Genomic DNA, 22668 nt, shown 5'->3' with positions numbered 1-22668 from the left:
CCATTCTGTCAGCAGCAACGGTGGGAAAACACTTGGAATGCTCTGAATTGCCCCTTAAGAATGCTATCCCCCAAGCAGCCAGATGTTGCAAGAAAACAGCAAGGTGGTGGGGGATCCCAGGGAACACAGCAATGCAGATCTGAGAGGGGCCCTCTCTCTACCCTTCCTCGCCTTTTGATAAAGAGAACTTGGGTACATTTTGGTCCACTAGTGGGCTAGTATCACTGGCTCCCCATCTCTCTCCCATCTTCTGTAGTCTCCTGTAAGGTAGGTGAACCAAGATTGAATAGGATTCAGGTTTTAATGGTAAGATCAGGTCATACAATCTTGGAGAGTTTATAGAAAGCTCTGAAGCTAAGCAGGTATGAGAAATAAAAGATACAATAGTCTATCAATCAATGTCCTCCTACATTTTTAAAAGATATACCTCATATAGCTGGCCCGTAGCTTTTAAGTCTTAGAAATAATAATTATAGCAATTTATTATCTCTCTACCCTTATGAAGAACATGTAACTTAATATACTGGAAATAAGAATCTAAATGTCTCATATGAACCCATGAGGAATTGTTTAAGAATAGCTGAAGAAAGACTGATGTGAATAAGTGGCTGGAGAAAGGAAAAGTAAGGCCAAGGAATATCCGGAAATTTTCCAATCAGTAAAATCTATTAGTCTATAGAACAATGTCTCAAGGGAACCAGTGAAAGCCCAACCTTATGAGTCATTTAAAAATGGAGTGGATTTGGCTATTGGAATTATTCCAAGGGGAAAAGTCTTGCACTACGCCAGAAATGGACAGCACAACCTAATGGGTTGCTGTCATGTTGACCATTTTCCACTTTAGCACGCCTAGCCTGTTCTTTGGATTTAACAAGGGAACATAAGAAGGGGAGGTAACGAGTCAGGATCTGCTACAATTGACACTTAGGACCCTATACTGCCGAAGCCCCTTCTACCAATGGGCAGAGTCGGGGTCACAAGGTTAGACTAATTTCACATTGAGAGAAAGGGGAAGGTAGTATTAGAGGAAAAGTGCTCATGAAATACTGATTATTAATGCCCTGTGGCCATTTGAGCATGCTCTAAAGATAGGGTGGTGCTGAGCTATACCTTTGCTCGTGGCCTTTATAATCCCACCTTATTTGTTACCTTAGTCTCTATTTACTAGTTAATTTGTTATTCCTGTTTTTTCTCTTCCCTTCGTGATTATCGTTCACATTTTCTCTCACTGCCTTATTTCTGTATTAGTGGATAGTGGAGGTCCTTTCTCACACCCAACTCAAAAACCAAACGCCATTTTAAAACCTTCTGTTTTTATGGCAAGGCATATCTTGGTCTAGTTGTTACATTTATGGTCACAACTTCCCTGGGTTTTGGTTCTTTCAACTGTAAAACAGTGAAAATAAAAGCATCTCTATTTACATCTCCGGTTGTCATAAAAAGAAGTAAGAGAATAGATGTGAAATCACCCTGAAACAAAGAAGTCCTACAGAAATACAAGGTACCATTGCTTCTTGTTTCTTGCCCATTACAGTGTTGCCCAACTTAGGATAAAAATGTCATGTGAACAGCTATCTTTTTATTAGATTTTTATGTTTCATTATTATTACCTGCTATATACTCCCTAATATTTGAATATAAGAGCTGTGAAAACAACACGTACCTCAAAACACACCTGCTGAAAAGGATATTAAATTATATTGCAGATTGGGGGAGGGGGGTCTCTTGGAATCACTAGTAATAATTTGGTGCTTTGAGATGATCTGTTCAGTGGTTTCAATGTGCAATAATACAACTGAGGAAAGGAAAAAATAAGATTTACTGGATACTTCATATAAACCTAATCCTCACAACACTGGGGATAACATCACCCCAGTTCGCAGATGAGAAGAATCAATGCCCAAGGTCACAGGGTTAGTAAAAGACAAAGCTTGTATACACACCCAGATCTGCCCGGTGTGAACTCCCTACTGTACTGTGTGGCATATGTGACGTTTTCACAAAGTGTTTTATTCTATAAATATATGCCATTGACGGCATGGGGCCAGGTGCAGACGGGCATGATGGAGTGGCAACTGCATACACCCTTTCAGTCGCCACTTCAGTAATGTTACAAATCACACTGCACACACAGGCATGCTTGCTGGATGCCGGGGTAGAGACATACACTTTGTCACAGCCATTCTTTGCACTGACCGCCACCCCCACCTCGATATGGCACTAATATCAAGTTAGAAAAATCCATGAGTCAAGCCTGCAGGTCCCAGGTGCTTCAGTTAGTATTAGTAGTGAAGGTTGGGGCTTGTTAAGAGCATATCAGGAAGCTGTTTTTGACAAATGAAATGTACTAACATAACATTAGCGACGTTGCTTCTACCAAAGACCTTTAAAGAAAAGAATCGCTGGCAATGCTACTAGGAGCCACACGGGTGGTGCTTCAAGCAAGAAACAGCAAAAGCCTCAAGCCACTAGGCTTTTAAAGAAAACGGAGGCTTTTAATAAGTCTTGATTGTATTTTCTTCCACTAGTGTTGATGTTATTTTCTAGCTACCCAGATAATACTAACCCTCCCGTAAATATCAGATATTTATAGTGTTAGAAATATACAGTAAGTGGCATTATTATAACTACAGCAAATTAGACTGGAAAAAGGCATGCTGTGTAACTCAAACACTAGATTTAGTTGGGTCAGAAGGTCAACTCTAGGGAGTTTGTCAGCACAAAGAATCAAGGTTTCCAACAATTTCTATCTGTCAGAACAACCTATATCCAACTATTATACCAGTTAAATGATGGGCAATTATGTGACCTGCCAGAAATGATCATTTGCTTCAGTGTTTATCATTAGCTCTGTAAAGCACATGAATTAGAGAAAACACATGTCCTGTGGACATCGTATTATTCTGGAATGAGGGCTCAAGAGAAGAGAATGACTGCAGGAACATAAAAGAGATGGAAAGTGTTGCCTAAATCCTATCTCTGGCCTCCCTTTCCCTGCTCAATCCAGCGGGCTCTACCAATTGGTAGAAGATTGAACAGGGCTTGAAAGATGGCTTTCTGTTTTTAGGTTTTTTTGTCGATCCTTCATGTTTCGTGTTTCTCTGCATGAGTACTTGCTGCTTACAGACCCCTTTAACTTGTATCTTTCCTCTTTGTTGTCTTTGAGTAGTGGCCCAGAAATATGGGGCAATGACCTTGTGGACACAATTACCATACAGTGGACGACAAAAGTTCAAAGCAACTGGAGAAAGTATTATTTTAGTAAGAATCTTTTTCTTTCCTGCAAATAAATGAGTTAAATATAAGGAGAATATGGACTCTTCCCACAACCACCTGGATGGAGGTTAATTAGCACCTAATGGACGTGTTAGAGCAAATCTTGATGATGAGGACTAGTTTGGTTTATAAAGCTTTTCCACACACATTAGCCCACTCAGTCCTTACCACTGCCCCACGATGCTGGGCTTGCTTCCTTCTGGTGCCCCAGTTAGCTTGGCCTGCACACCCACCTGTTTGGCCTGATTGACACAGCGCATGTACTGGTTGGCCAGATCAGAGCAGCTGAGGGTCTGCTGGGTGTTCTGGCGGTAACACTGAAGAATTTTGGCTTGCAGATCAGCACAGACAGGATGAAACTCATACCGCCTGAAAACAAAAACAGGAACCCGTGAGACAAATGCTCTTCAATCAGAATAAAGATCAAGGCTAAAGAGTGGATAAAACATTCAATAAGATGTAAATGTTGCAAATGTAGAAGCGAAGTTTGAGAAGTAATTTTCTTCAACCCTTAAAAAAAGATACCAAAATAGTTCCCATGATAAAAATACATGTAACGTAAATGACTTCCATGAAATGAGCTGTAGTAATTGGTACCACCACGAGCCTCTCTGGACGTTGTAACATTCCCACCCAAACCCACACTTAAACCAGGTGGATGGCACCGATACTCTTCAGCCCAGTCGGCCGAATCAGAAACCTGAGAGCCCTAACTTCTCTCTTCCGTGCCCATATCTAGTCAGTCTCACAGTTCGAGACCCAGCAGTCTAGTCCTCTTTCTCTGTACTCACTGTCATCACATTAATTTGTAATCACTCATATCCTGGATTCAAGCTAGTCTGTCTCTTAGCTTTTGCCCCTCTACTACTGCCTTCCAGAAGGTTCTTTCTACTATATAAATCTGAGACCATATTTCTCCCGCCTGCTTTCTGAATAAAATGCAAGGTCAACAGGCAAGTCCTTCTGGGTCAGGTTTCTGCCTGCCGTTTAGCCTTCAATCCTCAGATTGCCGCAGCCTGACCAAGCCACTTTCAGGGTTTGATCCAGACACGCCCCTTCATGTCTTTGCTCATGCTGCTCTTGATTTTGGACACGCTCTGTTCCCGAAGTCCCACCCATCCCTATATATCTGGAAAACACTTACTCATCTTTCAATAGTTGAGCTAAGTATTGAAGTGTAACCTTCTCTAGACAGCTTCACTAACTCTCCATTCAGGGTGGAATCTACCACTCCCTTTTTGGTGACCCCACTGACCCCATACTGGCTGCTTCTACTGCTTCTTTCACCTTCCACTTAACACCGATGACACCGTAGCCTGGTGTAATTTACTAGCCTACATCTACTAGGAGGCAAATCCCAAGAAGTAAGGACTGTCTTATTTTCTTTGTGACCTCAGCTATTGATATGGATACCTCTTTTAGCAGTCATGCAATAAATTGCTTAGAATATAAATGGGTAGAGGAAAAAAAAACATTTTTAAATTCTGGGCTAAAATTTTACTAATTATACTTACAAATCTTTGCTTTCAGTGAATATGCAGTACTAAACACAAATGCCTCCAAAAATCTTAAAATATACACTTGAAAAACGATAACAAAATAAACCGAATGAATTATACAAATGAAAATAAAATATTCTTGTTAAGATCATAGAGGAACTTGAATTATAAGGGCTAAATACACGCAGAAAAAATACATAATATTATCACTTTTAATCTAGGAATTTATATTTTTTCAAATAAGTTTTGTTTAGTACAAAAGGCTTCCAGTTTTTCATATCAGTTCTTTTTTTGAAATTTAAATTTTTTATTTCTCTAGTAATCTTGAAATAGCATTATTTTAAATTAAATGGGTTCTAAAAAAAACCCCTACAGAATAGAGGGGGAATATTTTTCATCAATAAGGAAACCCCTGGGTGACGATTTGTCTCATTACTTTTATCCAAGACACTAAGCTAACACAGATTTTGCTAGAACAGAAAACTGACGTGCAAACCACGTTACTGGTCCCTGAGGGAATTTACTTCTTACTACCTTCTAAAGAAAGTAGACACACAGGAAAAAAATAATCCCACAAATTTTACGTAACATTGCTTTTACTTTTTCATTCATTACCTTCCTGTTCTGCCAAATACCTAAGAACAGAATTTAAATCCAATCCCTGGAGTTTCCATTCTCTTTAAGATTTCAAAGTTCACATGTCTATGAGAATTTTTTTTGGACGTGGATTTCCCTAATCCCCTACCATGAACATCAGCATCTAAAAAGATGTGCTTTGAAGAGTAGAAGATACCATGAACTGACTGATTATAGCAAGACACATCTGGATACATATTGAATAAAATATAATCAAGCACTAGGTCAGCTGAACCTAGCAAATATATGACGAATGCCTATAACAGTTCAAGGGAAAACAGGCTTATAGTCTGTCTTAGTGTTGAGGACCATCATTCTTCTAATCTATCTTAGATTTAAAAGCAGGGGAAGCAGGATAGGGAAAGAAGCCTAGAACAATCCTAATCATATATTCAGCTCTTCCTTATTAACATACAGGAAAAGATTGTAAAGAATGAGCTTCCACACACTGCACATCATAAAGAAGACAGTGTGTGGGTTTTTTTTCTTTTAAAAAACTATTGGCGATGGAATAATTCATTCAATACTATGAACTCCTTAGAAAGAGGTAATTTAAGTTGTATATAAACGTTTACTGAACTGAGCTATTAGTCATGCAAGTTAATGTCCATGAGTTATTTATGATTTGAAATGTGTCAAAACATACTTTTATCACCACAAATCAATACTGTTCACTTCCAGGGCCTGTGATTTCCTGTCTGGGAGTCCAGTAGGCCTGTGTGGATGTGTGCGCGTGCACATGCATGCGTGTATACAAATACATACACACACACACACACACACACACACACACACCCTTCTGAAATCCTTTTTGTATACATTTCAACGTTTATTGATGATTAGATAGTAGAAAGGGGGAAAGAGGGGTGGAAATCAGCATAATTGTCTCCCACTTCCTAGAGGAGCCTCTGGTACATTTTTCCTGGATTAATCTGTGAGGGCAAAGCTCTGCCTCCATATTGATCTGCAGTGCTTGTTATGCTGCTCTAATGTACTGTTTTCACTTTGGGAAAATGTGAAATGAGATTACCGTCCACCATTAGAAGGCCATAAAACACAAGCCATGGCACCTTCCATTCAGGAAAAGGTTTAAAGGCATTTCCAATATGCATTATGGTCAACCCTCCATATAGCCATTGAGTCAGCGATTGATTTTTATTGACTGCTTTCCTTCCTGCTGATGGAAAAAGTCACTACTAGGCAAAAATGACAAAAGGGCAGAATTTCAAGATACCTAAGAAGGAAAATTAAATCTTGGCTGCAAGGGACATTTGAATAATTTAATTTCTTTGTAGGGAAATAAGATTTTAAAAAGGAAATGGTGAATGACAAATGTTAAGAGAAAGATGAAGTATAAATATGGAGAACTCAAAACAGTAATAAAGAAAAGAGAGGACAGTAACCCAGAAACATTGAGTAAAAAGGAATTGGTGGAATAAAGTTGATACTTGAAAATATATATTGATCAAAAACAAGTTAAAAAAAAAAGTTTCATGGTCACTTGAAAGGACTGGGGATTTTGATGGGTCCCACCTCATATCCATCCTCCCTCTTCACTTTCCTTTTCCTTCCTGGACTCTTCATTCTCTGTTCCCTGCCACCTCCCTCACTTCTTCAAGTATCAGCAGCTGCCCTCACCCTTCCTACCCCACCCCACAGTGGCACTGAGGACCAAGAGGGTTGATGACCATATTCAGCGACAGAACTGGAGAGCCAAAGACTTGAACAGAGAATAAAATCACTCCTGGTAGGCATTAGGTAGCCAATGAAACCATTTTTGTTAATGTTTAACGCTAATATTCACTTAAAAGGCAGCTAAGAAAATATATCCAAGTATTTTCTCATTACACTAACAAGGCCATTGTAGAAACTTTGTGGGTGGGGGGGAATAAAACAGAGAAGAACACAGAAACACATCAAGGCTGTTCCTAATTTTTCAGTGCTTAAAGTAACAGAGATGGATATGTTATATGTTGTTACTCTTCTCTCTGATTATTTCCTGGGGATAATTTCTTGTAAGCTGAATTAAGGGTCAAAGACAAATAAAAACACTTCGGTAAAAATGAAGCTGAGATAAGTGATACTCAGCTCTCCTCTTCATCTGTGACACGCTGACGCCTGGCCACCTGTTTTAGAGCTATCTGCAGACTTCACTGCTGCTGTGTCTACTTTCATGTCTGAGAAACTTCTTTGATGTGGGTCTGAGCTTTACATTTCGAGGAAACTACTTACCCATCTTTTTAGTTCTGCTAATATAAATGGCAAGGATAAGAAGGTAACTTCAGAGACGGAGGAAAATATGGAGATAGTTCTCCTCATACCACTCTACCAGAAGGCTAAAGGAGTCATGTCATGACAATCACCAGCCACAAATTCCTAAAGCTCTCAGGAGCACAGAAATTGTTTGTTATGAGTGCAGGTGCATGAAAAAGGATCCTTTCCCTGTATCTGGACCAGTAAGTACAGAGAGAGAGGGAACGGAGAGAGAGAAGGAGGGAAGGAAGGGAAGGAATGGATGGGTAGATGGATGGGTATGAAATGGATGGTGCTAAAAGAATTCTGATTTTTTTTTTAACAGGTTGTGACTACATCCTTCATGGGATCTGGTGGTCTAATAAAACAGTATCTACTACATTAAAAGCAGGCACACAATACAGCCATGGAATCAAATCTTTAGCTCTAATTCCTATGGCATAATGCAAAAATGGTAATTTTATTCTGTATTAAACATTTCATTAGATGTTAAGCCCAGGAGTCAGGATTTCTGGTTTTATGACACAAAACTAAAGCTATCAAGTACATTGCCAATAGTTTAAAACATGAAATAATCCACTTATCATTTATAATAAAGCTACCATAAAATGCAGCAGCAAAGCAGAAAGTATTAACTCAAATGTGTTATCAAATAGATCTTTTTCATTTTAATTTTACCTTAAATTACAATATCCTAATAATAGTTTTTAGAATAAAATGTAAACAGCCTCTAACTATGCAAAATCTGAAAGACAACTCCAAGCTTTCCATTCTTTTTTTTTTAATGTTTGTATTTATTTTTGAGACAGAGAGAGACACAGCATGACGGGGAAGGGGCAGAGAGAGAGAGGGAGACACAGAATCTGAAGCAGGCTCCAGGCTCCGAGCTGTCAGCACAGAGCCCAACGCAGGGCTCAAACCCACGAACTGTGAGATCATGACCTGAGCCAAAGTCAGACGCTTAACCAACTGAGCCACCCAGGCACCCCTAAGCTTTCCATTCTTACTAGCTGCTAACCATCTTTATTAATGAAGCTTCTACCTGGGCTGTAATCAAATTTCCACAATTACACTTTAGAGGCCAAACATCTCCCAAAGCTGCCTGCTTTCTTTGTTTCAATTTGTCTCCATATACACTTTGCTATAAAATTTGAAAAATAAAATGAAATAAAAGCAGAAAACTTTTTTTACATTTAGTTTCTAAAATGATGAATGTTATTAGCTATGATGTTGTCTATCCTCACAACACAAAAAATGCCAAGAGGCCTCCTCTGTTATCAGAGGAGGGACCCCTGACCTTGACTACCCCAGGTCAACCTGGGTTCAACCAGGGGTTCAATGAACCAATCAAGCTGACAGTGCTCATTGCCCATAATGAGTGCCATACCATTCAACCAACAGATTTAACTGGGTGTTGTGAAAGAAAAGCCCAGCGTGGCTACAGCTACAACAGAATTTACAGAATTCTATCCTATATACCCAAAGGCTTGAAAGAGCAACATCTATCTGAAAATATTTTAATACTTAATTCTTAATTTTAATCTATGGTTGATTCGGGGGAAAGATGCCAGTATCACAACTCAGTAATCTGGATCCATAGGAGGAAGGTGACCTGTCTGCAAGGAGACAGGGGAAAATATTGCCAGTCTTACCCCAGATTTCAGCATCCCAAGTAAAAGGCCTAATGCTAGGAAAAATACACAGATAGGACCTGTGGTCACCTATCTGAGATAAGATAATACAATGTTCTACATACACAGGTTCACTGTTCTTTGACCAACAGGCCCCACAAACCCTAAGCAGATGAACACAAACACAGCAGAATATTAGGTGAGTGAAAAGCTTTCCAATTTTGCAATATATTTTGCTTCCTCATCCAGTAATACTGAGTACTTGGAAATGATGGGGACATGAGGGCAAACCTAGGAGGAGAGTGGGAACTTCCCATGTGACCACATGAAAGCTGGTGGGGGCTGGCTGCTCTCTCTTCTCATGGTGCTCAGTGGACAAAAACCACTCTGACAGTATGGGACTCCCAGAGGTCTGGTTTTGTTTTCCTGAGCAGGTTGCTACTACTCTACTCTGCAGGGAGAACGACATGGCATCTTGCCAACTTCACCATTCGCTGAGTGAGATCCTACTACAGAGACTCACCCCACGAGGGTCTGGATTTAGAAAAATGGGGCCATCTTCTGCCACATCTCCAAAGAATAAAGGCCTGAACCCTTTTGTTTTATAAATAGTTTCTTAAAATCTGGTGATCTAGAGAGACCAATGGCAACTTAATGTTAGTAAAAAACTTTTCCAGAAAATTTCTCCAGGTAATAATGCCTTGGACAAGAAATAGTTATTTATTCGGTTCAAAAGATTTGTGAAGTCAGGTATCAGGTATGAGGCAGAGAAAAACAATCAGTTGGCTAATTTGAATTTTCTACCATAGCATGGTACCCTTGATACATCTGGGCTATGTGCAGCAAGGCTTACATCTCTAAAAAGATAAAACACTTCTTACTTACATAAAAGATACCTGAAACATGAGACAATAATTATAGGGACAAAGAACATAAATGATGCCAACATTAACTCAACCTGGAAGGACCCCAAATCAACTTCCGGTCACACTTTCTTTAAAACAATCATGTACTCAGGAGATGTTTTCTCAAACTCACACGGTTCTTCTCATTAGGTGAAATTCTACAGCTAAATACTGCACTTTAGTCTGAGTGACCCTTAATTTAAAGACCTATAAGCCATCCCTTCCCTCTCTCCCTTTCTTTCTTAAGGATGCTTGGAATATTGTTATTGCTTAATAAATGCCCACTAATAATGCGGTAATAAAAACAGGGACTCTGGTGGGTTAACCATGCAGCTCTGTGCTTTAATATGCCCGAGACAGCAGCAGTTTATACAAGTATCCTGAGTAGAAACATCACCTGCTGCATGCACACAGCACTAAAAACAGAATCACAGCTCACAGAAGTGGCCCTTGGTTATAGGAACTGTAATATTTGCAGAAGCATTCTTAGTCCCTTCAAAAGACCTACAAGCCATGGAATGCAGAGCTGTCCAGGGCCCAACATTAAATTTCAATCTCCCAAGGATACATCAGTGTGAGACCAAGGCCACCTCAATACACCAAATGTCCTTTATTTGAAATATTTTCATAAGGCGTCAAGGTGAAGAAAAGTATTAGTATTAATAAGGAATACTACTATGAGTACTACTAAAGAAAAGCATGGCATTTACTCTCACCTGACTCGATAAAACAGCTGTTTAATTAGACAACTTACAAAATGTTAATCTTGAGCATACACAATACATCACCCCTGCATTTCTTTTACTTTAAATATGTGTGTGTATATATATATAATATATCGAACTTACGCCAACACAAGTTAGCTTATTTTGCCCCACCCGACCCAGACTTTGTGAACAGTTTGTATTTCTCCTATCCTGTTATTTTCAAATGTTCACTAAAATTGGTCTAAGAATGGAAGATATGAAGGTTGGCTGGTTCATTCATTCATTCTTTCATCCATTCTTTTACTCTAACAACAAATATTATCAAGCATTCATCACATGCCATTCACTATGACAGGCGCTGAATAAGATATGACCTTTGCCTTCAGATGGCTCGAATGGGGGGTGGGGGGAGAGACAAAAGTGTGTATAAGGTCTTATAATGAGATCAAGAGATAATACATTTGTAAACTTAGTGCTAAGCAAATCCAGAGATTTAGTTTTGGATATGACAGAAATGGAACATACAGTATTGGAGACATGAGGACATCTATCACTAGTGAACAGGAAACAAGAATAGATTTTATGATTTCCTCAAAGTAACTTTCAAGCCTGCTGGAAGATCTGCACAGTGTATGCCGACTATAGAGACAGAAATGGAGAGGAGAGACCTCCTCTGAACTTGGGGATATGAATACACCCATAACCTGGTGACTCCAAGCCTTTTGAACTCCTCTGCTTTCCACAGAGGAAAGCTTGGTACTTGCGTTCATAACATCTGCTAACACAGGCTTGGTTTGGAGGGGTGGAAGTAGTTGTGCATAGTTAGAGCTTATAAACTCTTTGAGTCAAGTAGGAATCCACAAGGAAATAATCAGAGGCCAGGACAGAGTTTTAGACCTACCAACAATAAACAAATGTTGAGAAAAGCTCCCAGTTGCTGTCTTAGTAGGAGGGCTCTGGTGGTAACTCTCAACTGATGCTAAAATTACTCTTCAGCCTTCAATGTTTTCGCTACTTGAGAATGCTTTTTGTAATCACTCTGTTGCTTTATTACTTGATAGGGCCAAGGAGGAGCAAACTGAACAACTGGGTCCTGGATCAATGCCCAAATTTGGAGTTAGGAGTGAGAGAGGAGGGGTGGGGATAATATGGGGAAAGTAAAAAGATACGAGGAAGCAAAAGAACACACCAGAATTACAGGGAAATCATGGAGGAGAAAGGGAAGACATTAGGGGCCAGATGAGTTTCAGTGGAGACAAAAACAGAGGGTCTGACTGAGCATCCCAACCAGCCCATGGGAAAGGGGAGGCTGCACATTCTAGGCCACGGGGCTGAAGCCAACTGTGGCAGTTGTTTTCCAAGACAACTTCCACTGCAAATTGTGGAAGGAATATTACACTTCCCTTCATTACCCATCCTTCCTGTAGAGAGTCCTCAAGTCCAGAAGAGGAAGGACTGGATATAGCCAGTGTGGCCATCCCCAGTACAGCCAAGGAGCAGGGCACCAGTCCTGGCAAGACAGAGTATACTTGCAATGAACCTAGGCCTTTCCAAGCAAATGTAATGAAACACTGCATACAACCTCCCAGAGATAATCCTTCCATATTTGGAGAAATATAGATTTCAGAGGCCTTATAATATCATTTTCATCAATGAAATCTATTATAATAGCACAGAATCACAGAATCTTCCAATTGAGTAGTATGGTACCAGGAGCCTATACAGAAATATGGTTGAGCACACATATTCATGTTAAGCTCCTATTTTTAGGCACTTACAAGTTTTCAAAAAGAATTACCTGTTGGGATGGATTTCTTAGGCTCCTCAGCTGAGGGGATGCTTAGGCAGTGAGAAGTTTGGTGAAATCCCATTTGAGTCACCTAAGCATAAAAATTCGTTCCACTATCCCCACATCTTCCCAGCTGTGATCACAGGTGAACGTTTAATACTAAGATAAGTCAGGAACAGCTTCGTTCTAAAAATTTCACAATTGTCACACAGCTCAGTGAGGACTGTGGCACACCCTAAGACAAGTACGTTAAGACCAAGAGGTCTGTAGTGACACGGTGCACCACATTACTTGAGGTGATGCTCCTTCTTCCACCACGTTTTGAAAGCAAGATCTAACTGGCAGATACACCCAGGAAGGAATGTGTCTGGCTCTCTTAACTGAAAGAATTGCAGATGTGTTTATTTTAGTGACAAGTGAAGAAAAAAGTCATCCCTACTGACTTGTCCTCTAAGTATCAGGGTGCTAGAAATGAGTGGAGGGAATAGCAGGGATGAAGGAGGTAGAGATTAGCCTGTTGTTGGGTCTCCACTCCTTTGAGGACTTGAAGGGCTGGATGCTTAAGCACTGCCACCAGAAGCAGGAAATCCCTAAACGGGTGCAACAGGCCATGCCAGCAAATCTCCAGGGACACCAGGCAGCCAGGCAGAAAAAAAGCCACATGGGCATCATACTGGTGGCCACCATGTATACATTGTGAAGAGAGTCCTAAAGGGTGTGCAGAAACAAAAGGAGAGAGAAAAACACACACACATGAAAGACACACACTTGCAGAAGTCATAGGCAGCACAAGGCAATAAAGGTGCCAAGGAAACAGTACAGCGGTAGGTGCCACACTGTTCTCAGGAGGCAGTGATTGCCCCAGTTGAGGGAGGCAGGAGCAGAGTCTGGGTGCCTTTTCCAGAGAAAAGGAGAGGGGGTAAAAGACCCCTGAGTGAAGGCTGGGACTGCAAGAAGACAGAGGACAGTTTAGAGGGTGCGTGTGGGTCCCGGCTCAGGTTCAGCGGAGCCAGGCATGTTCAGGGGACTTAGACTGGAGGCAATGCTGCAAAGGAAGGGGCAGGGGCTGGGACAGACTTCCTATAAAAGACAGTGTGCTTACAGTCTACTCCGCAGGCGATGGCAAGCCACCAGCCTGTCCAGATGAGAGAGTGAAGTTATAAAGGTGCCACCGTGGAGAGGCTGAACTGATCTGAATAAACCACATGGGCGGCAGAGGGAGCAGTCTAGGCTAGGACGCCAGCAGAACAGTCCCCAGGTATAAAACAGGCAAGAACAGCAGCCCTGGAAAGCAGGAATGGAAGGATGAGATAACGTACCAGACACGGATTTAAGAGGAGGAAAGACGGAGTGGCACACACAGGGTTTAGGCCTGAGTCTTTAAAGAATGAAATTGCTCAAGGGCATCAGGAACCACAGCTGGAAAGGAGCCACCATGATCCACAGCGAGGAGCTGGAGCTCAGCATGGGGCAGGGCTGCATGCGCAGATGGGAAATCCCTGAGCAACCCACAGGGGGCGCTGCGGGGCAGCGGCCTGGGGAAGTGACAGGGAAGGGGGTGGGCTGGCCACAAAGCTGAGAGTAGAGGGAAGAGCCAGTGGAGCGCAGTGTCCCAGGCCAGGGAGGACAGAGTTTCATGAGAGAGAAGGCAGTCAACAAGAATAAGACCGATTAAAGGTCATGGCATTTGATCCCTAGCAATTTGGAGAAACAATTTCAGTAACAGGCTAACAGGCAGTTAGAGAAATGGAGGCAGTGGGGTTAGGTCAGTTCAATATCCCTTACTGGGTGCATGTTACATACACAGCAGAAACTATGTGTGTGTATGGCGGGGGGAGAGACATCCATCCCACAAGAGCTACTTCAATAGGGTACAATTGGCAACAGGAAAAAGGGAAAAATATGAAAGGGGAGGATTCCACCTGGCTGGAGATCTGGAGAAGGTCTTAGATGAGATGAAAGGATTTCAGTAGGGCCTTAAACAGTAGGGAAGCCTTAGGCAGGTAAAAGAAGGAATGGAAAGGAACTCCAGACAGAAAAGTGGAAGAAGGAAAGGCAGTGATGTCACTAATCAACTGTTTCTTCCAAAGAGTCATACGGAAATTTACAAACAGATCAGAAAGCCCGGCACTTTCAACAGGAACATGTTCTGTAAGCAGATGAAGGAATTCCCACCAAGTACAGTAATGAGTGAATGTGTGCTCAGAAGTTAGTAAATAGGGAAGGCTGTGTGAAGAAAGAGGTTTTCAACAGTCCTTTAGAGAAAAGCAAGAAGGGAAGAATGGAGGGCATGGTCCCTGCAGACATGGTATGATCAAGGAGAAACACAGATTTCCTGGTTAAAGCATTGAAGTCCACTGTAAAGAATACAAAACATGAGGTTGGTGAGATGCAGGAGGAGAAGGCAATCATCTGTTTGCTGAGAAACCTCAAAAGCTAACATAATCATGTGGCAGGAACGGGAAATCTTGTACAAAAGAGAGCAGGACATGAGAGGGCTTCTCCTCCTCAAAGTGCCACTAAGTGCTGGTGGCAGAAGGGCGGAGATGGGACTCCAGGGATTCCATCCAAAGAGACGCTGACAAGAACAAGGGACAGGCCAGAGACCCTCTTGTACCCCCACTCCACACTGTACTTCCCACCACAGCTCATTCTTTTATGCATAAAGTAAATGCATTGAAGTCAGGGATATATTAGTGCATTTACTGGTCTTGTCTTCACGCTCACGCTGTGTCTAGTATGTTCATTATGAGTCCCTTCTTGCTCTCCAGAATAGACATACACTGAAATTAATGGATGATTAATGGAAGATGGAGAAAGCTTGGCATAAAATATATTTGAAAAACAGGAGTTTATGGTCGTTGGTCAACTATAATTCTCCATTAACTCATGATGTACTCAGGTTCAATTTAAAATCATGTAACGTGTATATGCTGATATATGCATAAGGTGTATAAAAAAATATACATACGATTGGCAACAGGAGTTGCTTCAAAGGAGAGGACTGGGATAGGAGGTTATGGACTTAAGGAAGAGGGCTACTTTTGCATCTGACATTTAAATCTTCTACTACAGGCATATGTTGTTGCTTATCAATAAATAATTGATTTAAAAGATTACAATGCCGTATTATGTAAAGATACTTTGAATGCCCTGGAAATTGCTAAAAGGAAGGTTGCTTTCCTTCCAGATGCCTAAGCACCCAAACCTGTTTCTGTGAGATCTGTAGCACTTAACATAGAAGTGACTGGAAACTTAAAGACAACACCAAGACACCGGATGTGAAACCGCACATGCCAACTCTACACAAAGACAAAAATGTAAACCGGAAAATAATTCAAAAATGCCTTCACACATGTCAGCCTGCAGCACAGCCCTTCTGGTTTAATATCTCAGCAACTTTGTGAGAAAAAAGGACAGAGAAACTGCCCAATTATTTTAAGTCACAGGGCAAAGTGCTGGCAGTAAAATGTAACATGAGTGTTTGGACAGCCTGGAAGCTGTCTCCATCCACGAAATCCTTGTCAGGGAGGCTGCTCCCTTCTTTATCTTTTTCACTGCTCTTTCCCCATCTCCTTCTTCTCTTAATTGTGCATAATCCCCAAAGCTCAGGTCTTTGCCCTGTTGTTCTTCTAATTCCAGGGCAAGTTACCCTTCCCCCTCTGGGAATGCTACTGCTGTGTGTGTGACAGAAAGGGTTTTCTAGTTGCTCTCCTTCAGTTAGTAGCTGTGTGAGCTTTGACTTCTTTGGGCATCAGTTCTTTATAAAATACACAGACAGTAATCTTCCCCACCTGAAGCCAGGGACTAGATCTGGTGGTCCTCTTACAGTCCTTCCAACTTAAAAACCTTTAGACTAAGCATTAAATGGGTATGTCCAATTTATTCGATTTCCAGTTTCTCATCCAAACGAGATTTTCCTTCCATTTTTTCACCAATAGCAATACCATTAACTTTTTAGTAGGCATTAAATTGTTGCTCTTTTGTGCTCTTAATATTTTATAGTCAAGAAGTCACTGAGGTTGTTAGTTCTTCCTTTGAAAAGTCTTTCACGAGCCTAAATGTCCATCAACTGATGAATGGATAAAGAAATTGTGGTTTATATACACAATGGAGTACTACATGGCAATGAGAAAGAATGAAATATGGCCCTTTGTAGCAACGTGTATGGAACTGGAGAGTGTGATGCTAAGTGAAATAAGCCATACAGAGAAAGACAGATACCATATGTTTTCACTCTTATGTGGATCCTGAGAAACTTAACAGAAACCCATGGAGGAGGGGAAGGAAAAAAAACAAAAAAAAAGAGGTTAGAATGGGAGAGAGCCAAAGCATAAGAGACTCTTAAAAACTGAGAACAAACTGAGGGTTGATGGGGGGGGGTGGGAGGGAGGGGAGGGTGGGGGATGGGTATTGAGGGGGGTATTGGGAGGGGATGAGCACTGGGTGTTGTATGGAAACCAATTTGACAATAAATTTCATATATTGAAAAAAAAAAAAAAAAAGGAAAAGTCTTTCACTTTCAACCATTGCTCAGTTCGCCCTAACAGCACCCTAGGCTAACAGTTCATGCACAGACTATGATCACTATCCTCTGAATAGTCTCTCTGCCCTCAGCTGCCTCCTCTTCAAGCTCAACATCATGAATTCCACCACATGCATACTTGTATACACAAACCTTTCAGAAGAGACAATCAGGACTCTTCCTTCTTCTCCATCTCCCGTAACTAATTTTACTTCGAAAATAGTTCTCATGTTCCTTGCCTCCTCAATAAGCTACTACTTGTGGTGCTGGGAGAAAGAGAACCCACTGAAACCTCCACTAAACCACTATTTACCTATTCTGGCCTCAACGTGAAGGACAGATGGTGACATCTACAAGGTTGTTTCCAAACACAATCGAATAGGAACCAGTACAACAGCTAAAGAGCACAAATATACATATTCCTAATGTGCACTTTCCAAGCCATGTTATAAAATTATACAATCATTCTGACTTGATTCAATTTCTCACTTGTGGGTAAGGGCACTATCTACCACAGAGATAAGCTTCCATAGGGACTAAATCCATTTCAAAGGGTTGGAACACAGAGGCTCAAAAACAAGTGCTCAAGATGTTATACACAGTGCCTTACATCTCTGAAACTCAGTACTATAAATATTAACCTCTTAATTCCGTGAAAGTCCCAGAAATGAGAAAAAATGGGTATTTGGGAAACGAATTATTTAATGTAACTGGTAGGGAAAAGAAAGAACTTGGAAGTCAAGTTGCTGATAATCCATTTCATCTCTAGCATTAAGCACAACTAATCACACATGGTAACATGACTTACCAAGTTTTAAAAAGAAAAATACATTATAAATTCAAGTAACTAATATTTCCCTACTTAATAGTTCATAAATGAGGGACACACCTCCAAAGCATTTTATAGCTAATGAAAGTGAAAAGTTTATATGGTACGTATAATTACACTGAACTACACGCACACCTATGAAACACCAACACAATTACTCTTTAATTTAAAAATTCTAACATGTTTCTTTTTTTGGTTCTGATTAACTAAAATATTCAGTTCTGATGCCATAAGAAGGCATTAAATTCTAACACATCATATAACCTCAACTCCTTGTGTTACATAAATGGATTTAAGCATTTTTCAGAGGGCAGGCAAGATTTAGCAAATTGGCTTAACATTCTAGGCTGCTGCTGAGACCTAAATTAACAAGACCAACCATGAAGTACAGAAAAACAACAGCTTGCTATACAAATTCTCCAAATGATTCTGATGAGCCTCATACATGAGTATTTCAGAGGTGGAATCTCAATGATTCCTATATAAAGGGATAATGATGTATTACTGCAGGACTAAACAATGCATTTCTCAATTCATGTCCTGGATTGGATTCACCATGCTGAGCTCCATTAGTTTTACATCTCCCTAAGGGTTCCAATTCAGCAGTATTAATCTAAGCCATTACACACAGCCTCAATCTATGAACGTCTGCCTTACGAATGTCCCTTAATACAGCTCTCCAGTTGAGTGTTTTGGAGAAAAATCACACAAACCAGGGAAACTCGAGTCATTATAAATTCATAAGCAGACACTAAATTCTGCCTGCCATGTTTTCACACTTCTGTGGTAAATTCACCTTTGTCCCCTTTACAATGATCATTTCATCCCATCTCCAACCTCTCCCCAAAATCTCACCCCTTTCCTTCCTCTTTCACGCTTGGCCATTTTTCTATGTTTTGCTGTGAAAAAGTGAAACCAAGAGAGAACTCCTTTATCTTCCCAGGGTAAAAGTTGGATCTGTACCTTTTCAGGTGTTACTTTGGAGAAAAAGATCCTTCTTCTAGAAAAACAAAGGCAATTCCTACACGTGGATCCACTTCTTACCTTTCCCCTACCCTCTTTTCTAGTGGGATTTCTTCCACCTCCTATCTTCAATCTCTTTCTTGACTATATCATTGTCACTAGAAATCCGACAGTCTCTACAACAGTGCTATCCAACAGAACTTTTTGTGATGATGGAAATGTCTTATACCTATACAGTCCAACACAGTGGTCACAGCTACATGGTGCTCATGTGTACCTGAAATGTGACTAATGCACAGGTAATGCATTAAATTTTACTTAATTTTAATAAACTTAAATCTAAACAGTTACACGTGGCTAATGACTATCCTATTGTTGAAAGCATAGTTCTGGGAAATACTATGCTTACAACAACCACCTCCACTGCCCTACCTTCCATTCATTCTCTCTGATTCACACCAAAATGGCCAAACCCAATGATTCTTTGTACACATCATATAGGAACACTCGCTCGGACTTGTTCATATAAATTACTCCCTTTTCTTGAAAGGAGTTTCTTGGCTTCTAGAAACACTGTGCTTTCCTGCTTTTCCTCCTAGCTCACTGGCCATTTTCTTCTAACTAATCTCTAAAATACAGGAGTTCCTCAGGATCATATTTTGGATGTTTCTCTCTGCTCTTCTCTCTTTATACTCTCTCCACCATTATCTCAACCATTCTCATGGCTTTAATGCCACTTGTGTGCTGACAGCAATCAAATTTGTATCTCTAGCCCTCCCTACTTACAGGCAACTGCCTACTACTATTTACACTGAAGGTTTTGCAAGCGTTGCATGATTAAAGTTGAACTTTTAATTCCCTGCTCTACACCCAGTTTGTTCTTTCTTCCCCATCTCAGCAAATGGACCGTCCAAATTCAGGGAGGAGTCTCCCGATATACAATCTGTCCCCAGGTCTTGTCAATTCAACTTCTAAAATAGGATCTAGAATCGACCTACTTTTCTGTCCATTTTCACTGTCATTATTCTAGTTCAAGAACAATGAATCCCAAAAATCTCTTAAGTAGTCACTTGGTTTCCATTCTGCGCCCCCATCCCCCCAATCTCTACTGCCGTTCATTATCAACAACACAACTGGAGTGCCCCTTTTTAAACTCTTGACTTCCAGGGGCGCCTGGGTGGCTCAGTCAGTTGAGCTCAGGTCATGATCTCACGGTTTGTGAGTTCGAGCCCCGCGTTGGGCTCTGTGCTGCCAGCTTGGAGCCTGGAGCCTGCTTCTGATTCTGTGTCTCCCTCTCTCTCTGATCCTCCCCCACTCATGCTCTGTCTCTCTCTGCCTCAGAAATAAATAGACATTAAAAAAAATTTAACAAAAAAAAAATTTAACAAAAAAAAAAAAATAAACTCTTGACTTCCAGGTTACAACTCAAATCCTTCAAACACATCTTCCAGCTCTTGGGATAAACTTTAAAATACTACTTATGACCTTTGTAGATGCCTCTATCTCCAGCCTCAACTCTGTCCACTATGCTTTCCTACATGCTTTCAGGACCCCAGTGAGCCAAGCTCCTTGCTCAGGGTCTTAATACAGGCTGGTCTTGCTGCCTAAACGCCCTTCCTTTGTGTTCCCCCTAAAGCTTGCTACTTTAGCTTTCAGGTCTGAGCCTGATCTCTCACAGTCCATCTCCACACAATGTGCTCTCTCAGTGCTTGGCAGTCATCAAGTTATCTGAGTGACTAGTCATTCCTCCCATTAGACTACAAGCTGCAAGAGAGCAGGGATCACATCGGTTTAGTCTACCACCGTGGGTCCCCGTGCCTAGCACAGCACTGCCAACCACCATGCAGCCACTGGGCACCCTCCCTGCTCCTCACTGCCACCGTGTTAGCCATTGTGTGTGGGCGGGGGATAAGGTGGACATGTGAGGAAGAGTGGCCAAACTGTGCCGGGGAGACCAATGTTCCCAACATCCAAACTGGAATTAAGAATGAGCTTTCCAATAAAGTAGTATACCCAAAGTTAGGTTCCATATTACAGTTACTGCTTAGATTTTAGCTGTTTGTGGTGATGGTTAATACAGGATCTGGTATCTAAGACACATTACGTCCATATCCGGGCACCACCTTCTACTTGCTATGAAGCTTGGGTAAAGTGCTTAATCTCTCTAAGATGTGACTTTTTCATTGTTTCCCCTATTTAAGATTACTGTAGAGATGAGTAAGATAATGTTTAAGCACTCAGTGCAAAGCCTGGCACATAGTACGCTTTTAGTAAATATGAAGTATCATTATGATACTTCATAATAATATGAATGTCAAATTATCATTTGACTTCGAAATGATTAAGTATAATCATTTAAATTTTTTTTTTCAACGTTTATTTATTTTTGGGACAGAGAGAGACAGAGCATGAACGGGGGAAGGGGCAGAGAGAGAGGGAGACACAGAATCGGAAACAGGCTCCAGGCTCTGAGCTGTCAGCCCAGAGCCTGACGCGGGGCTCGAACTCACGGACCGCGAGATCGTGACCTGGCTGAAGTCGGACGCTTAACCGACTGCACCACCCAGGCGCCCCATTAAGTATAATCATTTAAACATCGGTAAGTTATTCTGGGAACCTCTTAGTTACCACCTTATTTCCAAAGGAAAACAACTTTCCACTTTTAAAAGACTAACTTAAAAACAAGTTTTAGAATATAATCCATGGGAGAGCTGCTAACTGTTCACACAACTTGAAGGTGAGCACAAAGTGTTCAGGTGGTGGTAAAATAAGGTTCCTGCACGTATTTTGATAAAAGGATTAAAAAGCTGCACTTGTGTTAAAATCAAACCTCTGGCATGGGGTATATAATTAACATAAACCTATATATCTTTTCTTTTCTCAACTAAGTTCTCACAGGGAGCAACAGCCCTCCCTTTGAATAAATGGAATTGTATTTGAAGTAATTACACTTGGCACAGATTTGCCCACTGCTGGTGGTGGGGCTGCTACTTGTGACTAGGCAGTGAGGGGGAACTCAACGGAATCTATGGCACACTGCTTTAATTTGCTTTAATAGTAGCAAAAGCGTGTCTAAAACAATTTGGGCATTTCAAGAATAATCAACGCCACACAGCTACAGTTCTATTACCATGAAACCAGTATTCAAAGAGGCCAGAAACTGGTTTTCAGCCTCTTTCAGTGAGTTTCTGTATCTTTAGTGTCATAAATGTCATTTTGTAAAGTCAAGCTGGCAGTCCTCAGCGGGAAGCTGAGAAGTGCCAGTGTTAATTAAAAATGTTGGATAACTTTTCAGTTTATTCATGCTGTGAGATCTGTTCCTCCACCCCACCCTCAAAAACTTTAACTACCAAAGTGCACTCGGGAACAGGAAGAAATAGGAGGGTACTAACGATGATTTCATTTTCAAACGCTTTGAAATTGACAGGCAGTGACAGCATTGACAGGCAGTGACAGCACAGTCCAATAAGCAGGGATGGGGGAAAGGATGGACAGATAAGTTCTCTTTTCTATAATACTGGATGCAAAGAAAGCCCAGATCAGAAATCAGAAATGGTCTTCCCCGTGCCAGAATGTGTAGCCCTTGTGAAGGATAAATGAGACACCTGGATCCCTACATGTTAAAAAAAACAAAAAACACAACAGACAACTCTGG

At 41.0% G+C, this 22668-nt stretch overlaps 1 protein-coding gene across 3 annotated transcripts in view; it reads right to left on the bottom strand.

Annotated features, from left to right (window-relative positions):
* Nucleotides 1-22668, bottom strand: part of CHCHD3 (coiled-coil-helix-coiled-coil-helix domain containing 3) — a 288454-nt gene that overhangs the window by 8518 nt on the left and 257268 nt on the right. For all 3 annotated transcript variants that reach the window (XM_058724244.1, XM_058724246.1, XM_058724245.1), the window contains one exon: nt 3510-3645. In XM_058724244.1, the coding sequence (XP_058580227.1) occupies nt 3510-3645 (136 nt within the window). The remainder of the gene's footprint in view (nt 1-3509; nt 3646-22668) is intronic.

This window comes from Neofelis nebulosa, chromosome 4, assembly GCF_028018385.1.
Source record: "Neofelis nebulosa isolate mNeoNeb1 chromosome 4, mNeoNeb1.pri, whole genome shotgun sequence".
Taxonomy (NCBI): domain Eukaryota; kingdom Metazoa; phylum Chordata; class Mammalia; order Carnivora; family Felidae; genus Neofelis; species Neofelis nebulosa.
Note: the sequence above shows the minus strand (reverse complement) of the source record. Positions and strands in the feature narration are given on the sequence as shown.